Source organism: Puma concolor, chromosome C1 (assembly GCF_028749965.1).
Source record: "Puma concolor isolate L17-30 chromosome C1, mPumCon1.1.hap2, whole genome shotgun sequence".
NCBI classification, from domain to species: domain Eukaryota; kingdom Metazoa; phylum Chordata; class Mammalia; order Carnivora; family Felidae; genus Puma; species Puma concolor.
Window position 1 is genome coordinate 141,296,464 of NC_141674.1, and position 12,657 is coordinate 141,309,120.

Consider the following 12,657-nt stretch of genomic DNA (forward strand, 5'->3'; position numbering starts at 1 on the left):
AGTATCTTCAACAAATGGTGCTGGAAAACTGGACAGCTACATGCAAAAGAATGAAACGGAACCACTTTCTTACACTAATACACAGAAACAAACTCTACATGGATTAAAGACATAAATGTGAGACCTGAAACCATAATACTGGAAGAAAACACAGGCAGTAAGGTTTTTGACGTTAGCTATAGAAACATTTTTCTAGATATAGATCCTAAGACAAGGGAAACAAAAGCAAAACTCAACTATTGTTACTACACCAAATTAGTAAACTTTTGCATGGAGCAACGAACCACTGATAAAGCAAAAAGGCAACATATGACAAAGCAAAATATATGACAAAGCAAAAAGGCAAATGGGAGAAAATATTTGCAAATGATATATCTGATAACAGGTTAATATCCAAAACATGTAAAGAACTTACACAACTCAGCACCAAAAAATCCCAAATAATCCAATAAAAATGGGCAGAGGACCTGAACAGACACCCAGGCACATACAGGTGGGCAACAGACACAGGAAAAGATGCCCAACATCACTCATCATCAGGGAAAGTCAAATGAAAACCACAGTGAGATATCACCTTAAACCTTCAGAATAACTAAATCAGAAACTCAAGAAATAACAAATTTTGGCAAGGATGTGGAGAAAAAGGAACCTTCCTGCACTGTTAGTAGGAATGCAAACTGATGCAGCCACTGCAGAAAATACTATAGATGTTCCTCAAAACATAAAAATAGAATTACCATATGAGACAGTAATTCTACTACTGGGTATTTACCCCCTCCTCCTCAAAACACCAAAAACATGAATTCGAAAAGATACATGCACTGGTATGTTTATTGCAACATTATTTATAATAGCCAAGATATGGAAGCAACCCAAGTGTCCACTCATAGATGAATGGATAAAAGGTGTGGTGGATATAGACAATGGAATATTACTCAGCCCTAAAAAAGAATGAGATCTTACCATTTGTAACAACATAGATTGACCTACAGGGTATAATCGTAAATGAAACAAGCCACTCAAAGAAAGACAAATACTGTACGATTTCACTCAGGTGTAAAGTTTAAGAAACAACACAAATGACCAAAAAAAACCCAGACTCTTAAATACAGAGAACTGGTGGTTGCCAGAGGGGAGGCTGGTGAGAATTTAGGCAAAAAAGATAAAAGGTTTAAGGGTACACTTATCCTAAGGAGCACTGAGAAATACAGAGAATTGTTCAATCATTACAGTGTACATCTGAAACTAATAAAACACTGTATGTTAATTATGCTTGAGTAAAAATAAATAACATAATTATTTTAAATAGTACAAATCCCACGTCTAATGTCACACAATCTTAACTGTCCATGACCAGATTGAAACTATTCAGAGTTAAATCACTGGTAGGGTCAAAAGGAAGACTGTCTTGGCATTCAGTAAACAAGGTGGGAAAGACACAGGGAAACAAACTATGTTTTTGGCAGTAACTAAGTTATACAGTGTAAAATTTGTTCTATATTAGGCCCAGGTGAGTTAAAATACCTTAGCAGAGTCAAGTGGTCACTCATGGGAAATAAATTAATTCTCCTGGACACTGAGGGTATGAATTAGTGACTTGGAAGAGGCAATTAATCTCAAATGGATAAGCATGTAACTTTAATTGCTCTCTATCCACAGTTCCCTTGCAGTGTAGTTTTATGCAGATAAGCCCAAAGCTCTATACTGATTCAAGACAACAATGTCTCCAGGTGGTAAAAACTGTTTTAGCATATTGGAAAAAACATGAACACTGGTCAAGGAATCTGCAACAGAGACACAATAAATACTAAAACTGAGACTATCAAGGGGGGCCTGGGTTGAGCATCTGACTCGATTTCAGCTCAGGTCATGATCTCAGAGTGGTAGGATTAAGCCCACACTGGGCTCCTTGCTGAGTGTGGAACCTGCTTAGGATTCTCTCTCTTGGCACCCCTCTCCCCTGCTCATGCTTGCACACTCTCTCTGAAATAAATATGAAATAAAGTAAAATAAAATACTATAGAATAGAAAAAATAAAATAAAATTGAGACTACTGAAAACTTTATGGATTTTGTTACGAAAGTTTTGTTTACAACAGTTAACACAAATTCCTCCAAGCAAATTAGAGGTGTGGCAATAAAGTGAAAAAGATGTTATATATTATTTAGGGCTATCAGATCTCTTGGCCTACTTCTCAAACTAATTCTGTTTTCAATTTTTTTTTAAATTACTTTTTATTTTTTTAGAGAGACAGAATGTGTGAGTAGGGGGAGAGGGCCACAGGGGGAGGAGAAGAGGGATGGAGGGAGGGGGGAGATGGGGAGGGGGAGGGGGGAGATGGGGAGGGGGAGATGGGGAGGGGGAGGGGGGAGATGGGGAGGGGGAAGATGGGGAGGGGGAGATGGGGAGGGGGGAGATGGGGAGGGGGGAGATGGGGAGGGGGGAGATGGGGGAGGGGGGAGATGGGGAGGGGGGAGATGGGGAGGGGGGAGATGGGGAGGGGGGAGATGGGGAGGGCGGAGATGGGGAGGGGGGAGAGGGGGAGGGGGGAGAGGGGGAGGGGGGAGAGGGGGAGGGGGGAGGGGGGAGGGGGGAGGGGGGGAGAGGGGGAGAGGCTTCTGAAAATCTCAACATTACATCATGCCATGATTTGGTGAGTTCAGGTATCTAGACACTCATTAGGAAATCAAAGAGTTGTGCAGTATCCTGCCTTTAAAAAAAAAAAAAAAAGAGAGAGCTTTGGACAACACCTGAGTTTGGAGTTCTGCCTAACACAAGTTTCTCCACTTGGATACATTACTTTCTGAATCTGGTAGCACCCGTCTAATGAAAACTGTAAAGTTTAGGGGAAATTACATATATAAGTCATTTGCTGCCATTTCCTATGGAAAAGGTCAGTAAATACCAGATGCTATTATCATCTGATCTGTGAAGATGTACAATTTTGTGGACATGTAAATAGTAAAAATTATCCCCAAAATGTATTCCCCTAAAAATATAATACAACCACTTCAGGCGATGTGTTTGGCAGAACATTTTACTACTTAATCTAGCCACAACTTTGGAGAAAGAAAAAGAATACCATTACAAACGATTTGTAACATCCAAAATAAATATTGAAATACTCCCAATAGTAGTTAATACACAGATAGCACATTAACTTAGGTAATTGTGGTTATCACTGCTTTAGACTAATTCAGCCATTACATGCCCAGGGACATTCATCAGAAAATGTTAATTGGTAGTTTTCTATAGTTAGGTGGGCAGTACTTCAAAACCCAACACATGAACACTGGATCCAACAGAACTCCAATTCAAAAATTTAGAAAGATGCATACATATGCTGTAAGAAAATAGTGATATGGTAAGTATCCATATTTATAAAGACAGATGCTGTGTGTTTGTGTAGCCATGTCTTAAAAAGTCATACCTGATGCAAAATAGTTCCCTTTGTGGAGATTTCGCTAAGTCATTGTAAAGGTCACATTATTTGTTTACAGCTATTGTGATGACTTTATTTTTAGAAGTCAGTAAGGGATAGAATTAACAGTTTGTTGCACAGACATTTCTGTTCAAATTTATGTAAGTACCTTATTTAATATTCACAAAAACAGTATGGGGTAAGTGATCCTATCTTCAATTCATGATGAGTTAATTAAAACTTCGTGGCATTAAGGCCACAAAGTTTTTAAGTAATGGACTAGGAACGCCAACTTAGGTTTTTTTCATATTAAAGTTCCCATATTTCATACTGCATTACCTTATGAAAATCACTGGTTAAGCTTCTCACTTTGGAATAGCTTTTGTGTATTTTATTGGAAGGAAGGGGTGTTGATTATGGGAAAGTGATTATTTACTACTTTTTAAATGTGTATTTATTTTTGAGAGAAAGAGAATGAATAGGGGAGGTACAGACAGAGAGGGGGACAGAGGATCCGAAGCAGGCTCTGCACAGGTAGTGTGGAGCCCAATGCAGGACTGGAACCCACAAACCGTGAAATCATGGAACCAAAGTCAGAAGCTCAATGGACTGAGCCACCCAGGTGTCCCTGGGGAAGTGTTTAAAGTGATTCGAAAAAATATTATTTTTAGGTATTTTCAGGTCATAAATGGAAAGACATGATGGTACATGATTCTATGACAAGTGGTTCAGATTATGTTCTGCTGCCTTTGGAAACTAAAGTTTAAGCCACTGAGCTCTGGTTTTAGAAAAAGAGCACTATTTTCAGAATCATTAATAAAATGTAGATGAAACTGAAGTTCTTGGTATTACAACCCCCAGCATGATTCATAAATAAAGTGAAAAATCTTTATCATATATGTTGTCCAACACAGGCAACTACTTAGATGGTTTAGTGAAGGTCAAGAATATTGTAAATACCTTACAAAAATACCAGAATTTTACTATTTATAAATTGATAAGATGAATGATTAGAAAGAAACATACCGACAGTAGTCTTAATAGTTCTAAAGGTCTATGGTTGCCCTCAAAAACAAAAAGATTACTGACATTAGGTGTATGTATCCAAAACACACAATATGAAAAAGTTTGGTGTATTCCTGTATTTTCTATATGTTATTTAATAACATTTGATGGTTATAATTACTATGAGATTTTTTCACTCTGGTATAATTCTGTGTTTATCACATCTTAGCTAGTATTCAAACTAGACATTTAAAGTTTGGAAGCAGTAACCCTGTTGTCATAAGTTAGATATTCATTGCTACACTGAGGAAATATATTTCAAGGTGTTTTTTTCTTTTTCATGCCATGGCCCTCTTTTCAGAATAATGTTTTTAATCTTTTTGGTATTTATTTTTGAGAGAGAGTGTGAGAGAGAGTGAGAGAGAGAGAGAGACAGAGAGAGCAGCGAGCAAACAGGGCCAGGGGGAGGCAGAGAGAGAGAGAGAGAGAGAGAGAGAGAGAGAGAGAGAATATGAAGCAGGCTCAGCACAGCACAAAGCCCAACAGGGGCTTGAACCAACAAACCATGAGATCATGACCTGAGCAAAATGTGGACGCTCAACTGACAGAACCACCAAGTCACCCCCATAATGTTTTGAAATGCACACAGTACATATATTAAAGACTTGATTCTGTTTAAATATTTATCAAAATATTTTTGAAATTTGTGACAGAATATATGTGTGTTATGAATGCTTAATGTTACAGGATTTGTAATTCTGATTCAGTGAAACTATACATGGTATTGAGAGATCATCAACAACTACACAGACTCTCCTCAGCTCATGATGGCTCCACTTGGGATTTTTCGACATTACTATGGTGTAAGAGCAATACACATTCAATAAAGACCACCACTGAAATTTGAACACTTCATTACACAACAGGCTTTGTGTTAAAATGAGTTTGCCCAATTGTAGGATAATGTAAGTGTTCAGAGCACGTTTATGGTAGGTGAGGCTAAACTATGACGTTGGGCAGGTTAGTGTATTAAGTGCATTTTCAATTTATGATATGCTCAATTTACAATGGACTTATCTGGACATAATGCCACTGTAAGTCAAGGGAGATCTCTAATGTGATAGGAAAAGATCTGTGTTTTCTGTTGGTGACAAGTCACAGGACCTGCTAATCACACAGGATGTGTTGTCTACATTCACAATGAAAAGAAATGCTAAATTTCAGTTGAATGTTAGTGAAAAGAAAAATGTAATGTTTTCCATCCAAATTTATTCTATGCATGGACCCCACATTCAGAAAGCCTGCGGGTAATAAGTTTTCCAAAATTTTGTATCAACAGGGATTATTTACTGGTATTGCATGCTTTGGGGCTCCTACTATAGTATCCTTGCAATTTTCAAAGTAGACTGAACATTCTCTACCAAATGAGCTGATCTACATTTTGTTGTCTAACATGATGGAAGGCTTATTTCTGAGTCACGTAACACTAAGGCAGGTGGCTCTCTTCCATAAGGTAATTCAAGGGCCCAGACTTCTTCCATCTGTGTCGGCATTAGCATCTAGGGCCTTGCTGTTATCTAAATTCTGCTGATGGAAGGGGAAGAGGGTGTGAAAGGAGCACTCCAGCTTCTTAGAAAACTTTGGCCCAGAGTTGGCACCCAGCAGCACCACCCACACTTCCTTTGGCAAGAATCAGTCACATGGCCCCATCTGGGTATCACTTCCTGGTAATGACTTCACACAATGGAATGGAAAACACGAAATTTGGCTGGACAGTAAGCTGCATCGACCACGATCAAGTTTTCTCTCATAACTTTTACACGGTAGAGTTGAGGGATAGTTTTCCTACATATTGTACCATCCCTCACATTCCTGAAATGAACTCGACTTGGGTTTGGCAGATGATGGTTTTTCTAAATTGTTGAGCTGGATGAGAGGAAAGAAAGACAAACAAAACCAACTGGTAGCTCTTGCTCTGTGAATGGAAGCACCTAAGCTACAAACCTAGGAGTCATCTTTGAAGTGTCCTTCTCTTTCCTCTCAAAGGTACTCTATCAGCTACTGCTTCCTATTTATTTTACCTCCTAAGTACAACTTCAATCCGGACTGCCCCTGCCACATCCTCACTTCAGACCCTCATAAATTCTCTCCTGGATGACTTCTGTAATAGCTTTCCGACTAAACATTCGGCCTGCAGCTTTCTCCCTCGACTGAGGCCATTTTCTCCACCAATATTCTCAAGTTTTAAAAACTTCACACCTCTGTAAGTGAACAAATTGGGCACACATCTCAACACATGCACTCTGACTTCTTTAGAAGTCATGCATGCTTCCTCTTTCACCATTACGTCAGTCATAAAATGTATGACACGGAGAGATTAAAACACAAATATACACAGGAGTTTTAACGTGATCTTCTCCATCCAGTGGATTACTTCACACACATGTGTATCAGTCTGAGTTCCATCAGGATAAGGGAGGCCACAATATTATGGGACTAAGGGGATAACTCAAGACTTACAGTTTACCTGAAGGAGGGAGAAGCTGGGAAGTGAAGGTCCGTCAGCAGGGGTAGTCAGAGGGTCAGAGAAACAGTGACTTCCTCAACTTGAAGTGGAAGAATCGGGGTTTATAGGCGTCTGAGAAGCAACAGGTCTGACCACAAGGACCACTGTGAAATGGGAGCTTCTGCAGAGGTCTCCAGCATCAGCTATGTGGGACCACACCTGTGACTCCCACAGCCTTCTGGGTATAGCCGGCTGTGCTTCACCTGTGCCTGCTAAATCTCGGCAAGTTCCTCTCATCAGATAGCTAATGCGTAACTACTGGGAAGGCATCAAAGGGAAATCTACTTCCCAGCCTTAGGACACATGAGACGCGATGGTGCCAGCTGACAACAAACAATCCAACACAATGTACTTGGAATGCAGCCACTTCGAGTTGGAGACAAATACTCTAATCTGGACTGAGAGTGATTATTCTAAAACGCACCAGATTTTGTCTTACTCAAAATCCTTCTGTAGTTTCCTTTTGCCTCCAGTAGGATTTTTTTTTTTTTTTTACCTCCAGTAGCTGTTAATGATTTTAGCCTTGCCAACGTTCATTCGCATACTTATGTGCAGGCGAAAACAAATCAAATAGTTCTTATTTTAAGCCTTGGCTGAACAGCGAGAGAGCATTGGAAGCCTCTTCTACACCCTCAGAGCCCTGCAGTTTGTCCAGAATGTCCAGAGCCCCATAGGACCTCCGTGGACATCACCATCCTAAAGGGTGACATCCAAAGTCACCAGCTTGGTGCATAAGGCCCTCTATCATCTGCCTCGTGCCTACCTCTTCCGTTTCATTTTCTAATAGCCTCAGGCCACCCTGCATGCTAGCATTCCCAATTTAATTATTCACAACTTCAAAGCTCCTCCTTGGCATATGTGCTCCCCTTTCCTTGGAATGCTTCTCCACCTTGTCTGTCAGGTATATTCACATTCACAAATCATCCCTATGTGCAGATCATTTTTCCTCACCCTAACAATCTCCCTGCTGTGAGTACAATGTTCATTACAAAAGAGGACTCCAGAGTGGTGTCATGAGTTGAGGAGGCATGGGTTGAGCTTGCTCAGAAATTTTCCCTGAAGTATACAGCATCTACTATCTCCATCTTCATTTCTCAATATGAGTACTTTGAAAAGTATAAAGATGGTGTAAAACTTCAATTTTGGTGTTGTTTTAATAACATACAGTTTCACCTGTGTGTGTGTGTGTGTGTGTGTGTTTGTATGTGTGTGTGTATGATTTTGTGAAAATCAAGACCTTTTTTGAAACTTCTCATTGTAAGATATTTTGCCTTTTCTGGAGAAAAACTGAAAATCATTACAGAAATGACAAAACAAGCATTCCTTCACTCCGATATTGATAAATTCATACGACAGCATTTTCATGCCAGTCAGAATGGCTAGACAAAAAGAAATAAGCGTTGGTGAGGATGTGAAAAGAGAACCCTTGTCCTCTGCTAGTAGGAGGCAAATTGGTGCACAGCCACTGTAGAAAACAGTGTGGAGGTTCCTTGAAGAAGATTAAAAATAGAATTACCAGACAATCTAGAAATTCCACTTTGGGTATTTCCTCAAAACAAATGAATGTTGAAATTAATAAAAGATATATGCACCCTGATGTACACAACATTATTTATAATAGATAAGATAGCAAACAACTTAAGTGTATACTAATAGATAAATGAATAAAGAACTTGTGTATACACACGATAGAATAAATCATCCATAAAGAAAAGAATGAAATCTTGCCATTTGTAGCACAGATGGATGGACCTGGAAGATACAATTCTCAGTGAAATAAGTCAGACAAAGAAGGACAAATACCACATGATTTGCATGTGAAACATAAAAAAACAAATGAAGAAACAAAATGCAGAAACATACTCAAATCCAGAAAAGTGGTGGTTTCCAGAGAGAAAGTGGGTAGTACTATGGGCTAATTAGGTATGAGACAGTAAGAGGTACAAACTTTCAGTTATAAAATAAACTAAGTCAGAAGGATGAAAAAGTAAGGCATAGGTATACAGTCAGTAATACTGTAATAATATCATATGGTGATCGATGGTAACTCCTTTGTGGTAAGCATTGTATAATGTTCAGAAGTGTTGAATTACTCTGTTGTATATCTGAAGCTAATACAACATTGTATGTCATTACACCTCAATAACATAGGCAATAATTTCCTTATTATTGGCTATAGAAACTTTTTTCTAGATATGTCTCCTTGGGGAAGGAAAACAAAAGCAAAATTAAACTATTGGGACTATACCAAAAGGAAACAGTCTTGCACAGTGAAACCATTAATAGCACGAGAAAAAAAAAAAAAAAAGTAACTTACTGAATGGGAAAAGATATTTTCAAATGATATACCTGATAAGGGGTCAATATCCAAAATATATATATAAAAAACTTACACACACACACACACACAGATCCTATTAAAACAGGGGCAGAGGTCCTGAAGAGACATTTGTCTAAGACACATAGATGGCAGACACATGAAAAAATGCTCAACATCAATAATCAGGGAAAGGCAAACCCAAACCACAATGTGATATCACCTTATACCTGTCTCAGAATAGCTAATATTAATAATGCAAGAAATAACCTGGGTTGACAAGGATGTGGAGAAAAAGGAACTCTCACGCACTGTTGGTGGGAAACTGCATTCTTATATTGCAGCCATTGTGCAAAACAGAATGGAAACTCTTTAAAAATTTAAAAAACGAGTTATCAAATGATCCAGTAACTGCAAAGTGGGTATTTACCCAAAGATAATGAAAACACAAAAGAAAAAGACATATGGACCCTATATTTAATGCAGCATTACTTATAATAGCCAAGATATGGAAATAATCCAAATACCCACCAACAGATGAACGTATAAAGATATGATATACATACAAAATGGAATATTACTGGGGCGCCTGAGTGGCTCAGTTCGGTTAAGCGGCCGACTTCGGCTCAGGTCATGATCTCGCGGTCCGTGAGTTCGAGCCCCGTGTCGGGTTCTGTGCTGACAGCTCAGAGCCTGGAGCCTGTTTCAGATTCTGTGTCTCCCTCTCTCTGACCCTCCCCTGTTCATGCTCTGTCTCTCTGTCTCAAAAATAAACATTAAAAAACAAATTAAAAAAAAAATAAAAAAAAAAAACAAAATGGAATATTACTTAGCCATAAAAAATAATGAAAGCTTGCCATCTGTAGCAACATGGATGGATGTAGAAGGTATAATGTTAAGAGAAAAAATTCAGTTAGAAAAAGACAAACGCTATATGATTATACTCATGCAGAATTAAGAAAAAAGGGGACAAACAAAAATAGTCTTTAATACAGAGAACAAACTGGTGGTTTCCAGAAGGAAAGCATGTGTGGGGGAGGGATGAAATAGAGGAGATCAAGAGTATACTTATCTTGATGCGCACTGAGAAATGTACAAAATTGATCATTTTACTGTATACTTAAAACTAGCATACACTCTATTAATTATATTCCAAAAAAAAAAAAATCCTTCCTCTTTTCTACATTAAAGAGAACTAGTTTGAAGAACAAATTTTTGTGAGATGACTAAAATATAAAAGAAACAAAACGGTCTCAAATAAAAAGAATAAACTGGTGTTTGCCAGAGGGGAGGAGGGCAGGGCCATAGGTGAAACAGGTAAGGGGGATTAGGAGTACATTTATCTGTAGACGGTGTCATATACGACTGCTGAATCATTATATTGTACTTCTGAATCTAATGCAAGTATGCAAATCATATTTCAATAATATATGCATGTGTATATATACACAAAATACCAGCTAAATTTAAGAAATTCAGCAAATAATTGATAGTAGTTTATGGGATCAAAAGATTTGTTTCAGGCAGGACTAAGTGTGTTTACAATAGAAACTACAGTTCAAGAAAATAAGTTTTAAAAACCAAATGTATTCTTTTCTTTTTCATTGTAGTTCTCCAATATAAATATGTATACAGAGCTGATTTTATTTTTAATGGCATAAACTTAACCTTGTAAGATCTGTAAAGCCTCAAGAAACATTACAGAAAGCACAACTCGAAATGTTCTGCAATAATTATATGTAAATCAATAATAAGTTTTACTTACATATATCTGGAGGTGTAGTGGCCACATGAGACTCATCAGAACCTGAAGATCCTGCAGTTGAAAAGGCTTTGGGATTGACAACCCTTTTAACTAAAGAGCAAAATCCTGGGAGATAGGAAACTAGTCTGGCTCTATTACACAGCACCTAAGAATAACACAAAAATGAAAACTATTTGTTCTGAACATACATTTTATACTTCTAGACAATCTGTGGCAAATCCTCACACTGCAATGTATCTTTTAAAACCAAATTTTATTCTATTATTGAGCAACTACCATTTGACAAGCATTATGTATATAATTTTAAAAAACAAGTCTATTAAGAAACAAACAGTAAGTTACTTTGTGTAAAAATGTGGCCTTTCCAATAAAGGCCAGAATCAAGAGTGCCACATTAGAGAGAATAGGAACTTCTAAAAGTTGCCCTATTTAGGAACAATACTAAAAACGTAGTACAAATAAGATTTTTCCATTCTTAAGGACCTTCAAAACCTTTAGTACGTAGCTTTGTGGTACATTTTTTGCTCCTTTGTTCCTGGACTCTGAGGTCAGTTACAATGGGTGAACGTGTAAACATCTTTCACGCATAAACTTCTAGCAAAATACTTGGGTCAGAGTAATTTAATGCAGGGGTTGGCAAACTATAGCTGAATATAGCTTGCTGTTTTGGCAAATAAAGTTTTATTCTATCACAGCCACTTCCATTTTCCTCATGTATTGTCTACTGCTGTTTCCATGCCATAATGGCAGTTAAACAGTTGCACAGGGACTGCAGAAAGCCTAAAATATTTACTTATCTGTCCCTTTGCATTAAAAAACTAAAATGCCAACTCCTTGTTTAGTAGGCAATATTTAAGAACAAATACCACATTATCTGTGAAATGCTATTAAAAGATTTGAACAATTAAGAGATCCTTGAAAGGGAGTAGGAAAAAAATTTCAGAGGATACACTAGGTTTTGAAGAAACAGCAATAAGTTGAGAAGGAAAGGGGCATTTCAGTGAGTGACTTTAGGAACAGATGTATAGTCATAAAAGGTATTTTCGAAACAGTGAAAAGTTCAATGAGGATACATAGATAAGGGAATACAGTAAAAAACAGGCTTGAAAGTTAAGTTGTGGGCAATTATAAAACACTATGTATTTTACACAGTAAAGGACTTATTACATCAAGACAACAAACCAGAATTTTAATCTGGAGGCAGGAAAGAATAGTGTAAACTGATAAAAACAAGGAATGTTTTTAGGAACGTACCACTCAGGGCAGTAGGGCCTGGAGTGGGATTAGAGAGGTGGCATGTAAACTAGTCACCAGGATACTGAAATAGTGTAGCCATTTGATACTTTAGAATATTATCCCTTTCATATAGTATTCTGAAATTCAACCCAGGTATTCTGTGACCTTTTTTTCATCATAAATAGAAGAGAATATCCTAACTGGTCTTTCTACCTCTCTGGCATAATTTCTTACTAGCTTTACCGTCCTTTCCCTTTTCTATTCTTTTGTCACATAAAAATATCTATCTACCTAACATTTCCCATATTTTTCTGCCTTCTTTTATACTGCCATAAGATTTCTGCCCT

General features: G+C 37.8%; 1 protein-coding gene across 5 annotated transcripts in view; it reads right to left on the bottom strand.

Moving 5' to 3' along the window:
• MMADHC (metabolism of cobalamin associated D) overlaps positions 1-12,657 on the bottom strand; it is a 38,129-nt gene that overhangs the window by 21,661 nt on the left and 3,811 nt on the right. For 4 of the 5 annotated variants that reach the window (XM_086718556.1, XM_025930882.2, XM_025930884.2 and 1 more), the window contains exon 3: positions 11,075-11,219. The exons of the other annotated variant lie outside the window; for it this stretch is intronic. In XM_086718556.1, coding sequence (XP_086574682.1) covers positions 11,075-11,219 — 145 coding nt within the window. The remainder of the gene's footprint in view (positions 1-11,074; positions 11,220-12,657) is intronic. 5 annotated transcript variants of the gene reach the window in all.